Here is a 6,384-nt window from a genome sequence, read left to right on the forward strand (position 1 = left end):
CTTGGCATCATATTTGCCTTTCATGTTTGTATGTTTTGTGTGTAGCAAGGTAAGCGACAAATTTTTGCATCATTGCATTGATCGTGTTACCTGAAGGTCACAATGGCCTGGTTACCTATCTCCTGTCAATTTGGAAATTTCTCAAAGAGATATTCTATTAGTATCCGGAATTGCATGATCAGAAACATACTTAGTTAGTATGGTGCAGGTGCAGCGGTAAGCAGTCTCAATCTTTTAGGCTACCCATAGGAAAACAAGGCACAAACTTGTCCAACACCCAAGGCACGCACAACCTGGCACTCACTGAAAATTGCCTTGCCAACAAGGTCTTACTGCAAGCAGGAGGACCATAGCACAGAACTCCTTTGGATGGAGACATGCCAAACCTGTCGAACTTGTCCGGATGCTCCACAGGATAGTGAACAGTCCGCATCAGTTTTGAAAAGAAATTAGCAAATTGTGGAACACAAGCAATAGTACAATACCAAGAGCAGAAGGTCAATTAGCATCTAACTACCTCCTGGAGCTCCCTCTTGACACTCTCCAGCCAAGCAATATCCTCCCAAGAGGACTTTGACAACCTAAATCCTGCAGGTTGGCAGACCAACGCTGCACCGCCACTGTGCCACCAATGACGATGTCATCGAAGGTATTGCCAATGATGAAGATATTAAAAATTGCATATGTATTAGGCAATTGCAGGCTATAGCAGATATACAAGAAGGTGGGCAGCAAAGAGAGAGTATTCTCACCAAGATAAAAGTATTAAAGCAGTTCAATCATTACTATGTAAAAATAAAATGATGCCAACCGAAATCTATTGCCAATGATGAAGACATTTAAAATTGAAGATGTATTAGGCAATTGCAGGGCTATAGCAGCTATACAAGAAGGTGGGCAGTAGAGAGAGTATTTTCACCAAGATAAAAGTACTAAAGCAGTTCCATCATGACTATGTAAAAATAAAATTTCCAAAGAAAGCAAAAAATACTTAGATCACAGTACAAGGCATGTTACCTTTGTACTCCAATCTCACACAGGGTTTGTTCATAGAACATCAAAATTGGAGAACTCAAACAAAATTGCAGAGCTGTACCAACTGTCGACATGAAAACTGAATTTTCTGAAATTAGCAATTTGCACACTATGCACGGTAAAAATCCGTATCACAAATGAGGCACGAAGCAAGTTACGAACCTGTAAATCAAGCACCTTGTGATTCTTACTCCTCGCTCAATTTTCTCCAGGCCATCAAATGGATTGTGTAGCTATATGGAGAAGCAGAACCACATATAGGGACATAGGAGAAAAGATCACCAGCCCACCACACATAGCAACAGTTCTGAAACCTACATTGAAAATAGCTGCAAAGAAAAGAACAAATGAACCTGTCCATGAGCTAGTAATTAACTGAATGGTGCAAGAGAGACATGAAAAGGCATTAGCAGGGTGGAAATCCCAATCAAGCCCGCTGCAGACTACATAATACCAGGCTGCAATAAGTTAAAAAGAGAGCAATAATTTGAATTTGTGTAGCCAATCCAGAAAACAATTTCAATCCAAAGATAAAATAGAGAAGATGTATCCAATTGAGGTATAAAATAGAGAAGATGTATCCAGTTGAGGTCGTCATTCGTAAGGACAATGAGCATTTGTATCAGTCAAAAATATATACAAAGGAAGAGTCTATTTTTTTCTTATTTGAGACAGTAATGGTAGACAGATGGAATACATCATGTCCAAGAGCACCCCAAAAGCGATCTTATAATTTTCGTGTCGGAGCACATTAATTTTGAGGCTATAATATCTCTTTTGGTAATTTGTCCACGGCTGCAATCCCCTTGTCTCTGAATCAACAAAGAAAAAAAAGAACTTAAGAAAACAATAGATAAAGAATCGACAATGAAAGGTAGGGAGGTGAGGAAATATTGGCTGCTAGCTCTTTGTTTGTCTTCCCTAAACTCACTAATCGGTAGTGTTATGCATGTTGCCATGTGTAGCTGAAGTTGTTACCAACAATAAAAAGGGAGATTAGCCAAAAAAATGATAAGATATTTAATAATAGTTAGAGGATACTTTGGACATTTAGCTATAAACATAAATGAAGAGAGCAGAATACATGAGTATCGGGATAGGCTAAAAAGACACAAGGCATGGTGTGTAATTTATTTAGCCTACGATATTTTAGACTTTTAGCTGCCACCATAAAATGAAGGAAACATTATATATATAGGTGTGTACATGAGTTAAGAGGCAACATAGAACCAGGATGCAGTGGTAGAGTGGTTTGATGTAGTTGCTCCAATAGATATTTAGCAACAGCATAAATAAAGAGAGTAGGAAATATGAGCACTGGGATAAATTAAAAAGGAACAAGGCACAGCATGTCATCTAGTTAACATAAGATATTTTAGACTTTTAACTGCAACCGGAAAAGAACTAAACATTATATATAGGAGTACACAAAGTCATTTTGTATTAGAATAAACCCTCTCATTTAACGATGTCTAATAGTTTTTTTGATTGATGCGGCGATATGTGGACGTTGTCCCAAAAAATTGAGAAACTAAAACCCTCGACTATCAATTTTATCCCAAATCTCAAAAAAAAACATGAATATAAGACCATAGACCAAAACGGTGTGGGACTCGTACAGCTTAACAGAGCACATCATATTTGAGCTAAGAGGAAAATAATTATTTTCAACAAGCCTCGACTATCAAATTTCAAAGAACATAGATATAAGACAATAGACCAAAAGGGCATGAGACTTGTAGAGCATACCAGAGCATATTTCCAACGAGCCTCAAGTATCAATTTTACCCCAAATTTCAAAGGACACAGATATAAGACAATAGAGCAAAAGGGCATGAGACTTGTAGAGCATCCCAGAGCATTATATTTGAGGTAAGAGAAAAATAATTTCTTCCAACCACATAGGACCTGCACAAAAAGTAGTAGATAAGCATCACAGTCTGGGCATATGAATGAATCTATGAAATCATGCATGCTAAAATCGCAGGGAAATTCCTCGTACCTAAAGTTAGGTAACCCTAGAACGAACTCTTCATACCTAGAGCTGGCCAAAATCCTAACCCTAGAACAGGCAAGAGTGAAGATAAAGAATCCGATGAAGACAAAACAACTATGAAAGCAACACGTAAGTGTGGGGGAGGGAGCGGCATCGCTTCGGGCCGGCCGCACGCAGCGTGGGGAGCCGGCCACGTCGCCCGCTGCCGCATCAGGAGGGAAGGGGAGAGAGAGAGAGGAAGGGGAAAGAGAAATGGAGGTGAGAGGCAGGAGATGGAGGGAGAGAGGAGGAGGGGGATGAGACGGAGGAGGAGGAGCACGGCCACCGCCGCCGCGCGCCGCTCGTGCCCGCCGCCGTCGCCCCTGTCCGTGTCGGGAAAAAAAGGGAGAGAGAGCGAAGAGAGAGAGAGAGAGAGAGAGAGAGAGAGAGAGAGAGAGGAGGGGGTGAGAAGAAGAATCAGGAAGGAGAAGCGGAAGTTGCTATATATATTTGGTTGACTGGATTATGAAGATAAGCGGAAGAAGCAGAGGAGAAACGAGAGAAGTTAATCAGAAGAAGGAGAAGCGGCTGCAGGCGAGAATCCGCTTCAAGCGATCTGGACCGTCGAACGCGAGATCGGATGGAGGGAGGAATTCAGGGCGACGTGGCCACGGCTTCTGTGCGAGGAGTCGACGCGATTTGAGACTGTCAGGCTGGGAGATTCAATAATCAGTCCTAGCGAGGAGATGGCTTTCATCGTCGTTCATCGACGTCGTGGCCGTAACATGCCAAGCTTCGCTCCAATCCAAACCAAACCAACTCTGCATGTCTTGACGCCTGAAAGATGTGAACACTTTGCAGGCTCTTGCTCGCGGGAACAAAGGTGGCAGCCTGGGACACTGGGACTCTGGGAGTGGGGCTGTGCACTTGCGCGCGCACACCCAATGACACAACCAGGCCCCCACCGGCCCCGGCGCCGACAAGAGGATCTGCAGCAGAGATGTTCTGTTCAGGTCCCCGGCGGCTGCCTCGGCGTTCGTCTTTTGATTGTCCTCCTCCCTGTCGCCGTCAGCCGTCATGCCATTGCCATGCCGCCACAAGGCAGAGAAGCCACCGCCGGCGAAACCACGAGCGAGGTTTCCTAGGGTTTACCCATTGCCCATAGAATACTTATACTGTAAAGGACGACAAGCATAACATAGGGTCACACATGAGTCGCACGATTCACGTAGCAGATCACCGTACCTGCAATGCCTACGAGCAAACTGACAACAAGTGACAATAATGGAGTTTAGGGGCCAAGCCACGTTAACTTTCCCAGGTGCACGTGCAGCAGGGTAAAGCAAAAATTTGTTAATACCTGTTTCAAAATCTTCATATATTTCCTTCAGAAATGTATACGCTCCTTTATATTCAATAGAGTGTGCACAAGGGTCATTTTTTAGCTGGCGCTTCGCCCCTGATGGAGTTGGACTGTTGGAGTGGAGGCCTGAACAAAGCCTAGCAGCCCTGTTATACCCTTCTGCTTGCGTAGACACTGACCAAGCAAGCGGCGGCAACATGTTTTTCTTTCCCAGAAAAAGAAAAGGTGGCGACATGTCTTTTGTGTAGAACGATCTTGCATTGGCGTTTACGTACATTCAGGAGCAAGCTAATGATATAGGAGCAGCTGCAGTGGTTGCAGAAGTAGCAGCTAGCAGCGAGTAGACCCTGAGTCTAGTGCATAGTTGAGGCAGAGTGCCGCTATTTGAGTTCATGTACAATTTAGCCACTATATTCCGCTATAGCCCAATATAGCGCCGCTATTAGCTGTTTTAGAGATATACCACTAAACACCTTAGCCCGCTATTTAAAACATTGGTCTAGTGTTTGATAGTGTTTCACCAAGAACCAAAAGAAGTCACAACTGAAACCCCTCAAAAAAAAACATGCCAAACAGGACCTATATCGTAGCATTGAGAAATAATGAGGGTTGATCTCAAGTTCTCAGTAAATTTCCCTAACTTTTTACTAGCAAAGATATTTATAAAACTATATTGTCAATATAAAAAAGTCATATGTTATCAAACTATAAGTAATACGAACTTCTGCATAAAAAAATTCAGATATTAGTCGTTAAGGTTGAAAAGATCAAACTCAAGATAAATCTATATAAAGTTACATTTACACTCAAAGGAAGCAGGACAGATGATGACAGTTATCTCTTTCAGAAGATACTACTCTTGCAGGCCAGAACCGCGGCCTGCAAATGATATCCTTGGGCCCAGCCCACTACTGGTACGGTGACTAATAGAGTTGGGCCGGTGTAGTGTAATTATAGGCCCAGCTTTACCCATTGCAAATAGAAATAGCAGCTGTTCGCCCGTTCCTGCTCATCTGGATGACATGCATGATGGCACACTCACTTGCGATTTGAACCATCTCTGAATTCGGGAACGCAAGAAGGCGGCAAACAAAATCTGATGCACGGTACAGCTTCTTTTCAACATCTTTTGTCAAATTAACAAATGGACGACATACATGACAGACAGATCGCGATCGATGATCAAACATATCTCGTTGGATATATAAACATACGCATATATAGAGAGAGAAGCTACGCACAACGACAACAGAAATGACAGTAGGGTTTGTGTGTATATACTGTCGTCAGCGCCTCCTCCTCCTCCTCCTCCGTCGTCCGACCTCCGTCCAACGGCACGGCCGCGACGACGTCGTCAATGCATGGTGCGCGATCGAGCCAGGCTAGCTGCGTGCCCAGGCAGGCAGAGGCAGATCATCAGACCGACCGCCTCGACGGCGACGACGGCGCGCCCGCCGGCCGCCCCGCGCGCGCTCAGTTCATGTTGCGGGCGCAGCGCGTGATGGCGGAGCAGCCGCGGCGGTAGGGGTTGGCGGCCTGCTGCGACGCGCAGTTGCTGTAGTAGGACCGGCCGCGCTTGTTGCACGGTACCTGGTCCGCGCGCAGCGCCGCGTAGCTGATGTACCGGTTGGTCGGCTTCCGCTGCGCCAGCGTCCGCCGCATCGAGTCGCCGGCGGCGAGGCCGCCGCTTAGCCCGAGCTCCTCCTCCTCGTCCACGCCGCACTCGCCCACGGCGCCCGAGCACTTGCTGCGCTGGCCCGGGATGCTGCTCTTCCTCACCGCCACGAAGTCCATCGCGCTCAGGTCTCCGACCTTCGCCGAGGCCGGCACCGCGAGGAACGCGGCCGCCGCCGCCGCGACCGCCAGCAGGAGCGCCAACAGGGCGCCGGCGCCGAGGCGGGCCATGTCGTCGAACGGGTGGCCTTGTTGTTGATAAGCTGGTATTTTGCTTCAACGATCGGCTGGGGTCTCTTCGCCCACCCTGCCTTCTTCGCTGTGTGAAGGCCGGAGG

At 45.9% G+C, this 6,384-nt stretch overlaps 1 protein-coding gene across 1 annotated transcript; it reads right to left on the reverse strand.

Annotated features, from left to right (window-relative positions):
* Window positions 1–5,445: 5,445 nt before the first annotated feature.
* Window positions 5,446–6,384, reverse strand: LOC136457424 (protein RALF-like 22). Its single transcript, XM_066457451.1, has one exon. The coding sequence runs from the start codon at window positions 6,276–6,278 to the stop codon at window positions 5,847–5,849; it is 432 nt and encodes a 143-aa protein (XP_066313548.1). The 5' UTR covers window positions 6,279–6,384; the 3' UTR covers window positions 5,446–5,846.

This window comes from Miscanthus floridulus, chromosome 6 (genome assembly GCF_019320115.1).
Source record: "Miscanthus floridulus cultivar M001 chromosome 6, ASM1932011v1, whole genome shotgun sequence".
Taxonomy (NCBI): Eukaryota; Viridiplantae; Streptophyta; class Magnoliopsida; order Poales; family Poaceae; genus Miscanthus; species Miscanthus floridulus.

Bases quoted from the DNA above. Each gene is read 5' to 3' on its own strand.
- LOC136457424 (XM_066457451.1), bottom strand. From the start codon at position 6,278: ATGGCCCGCCTCGGCGCCGGCGCCCTGTTGGCGCTCCTGCTGGCGGTC.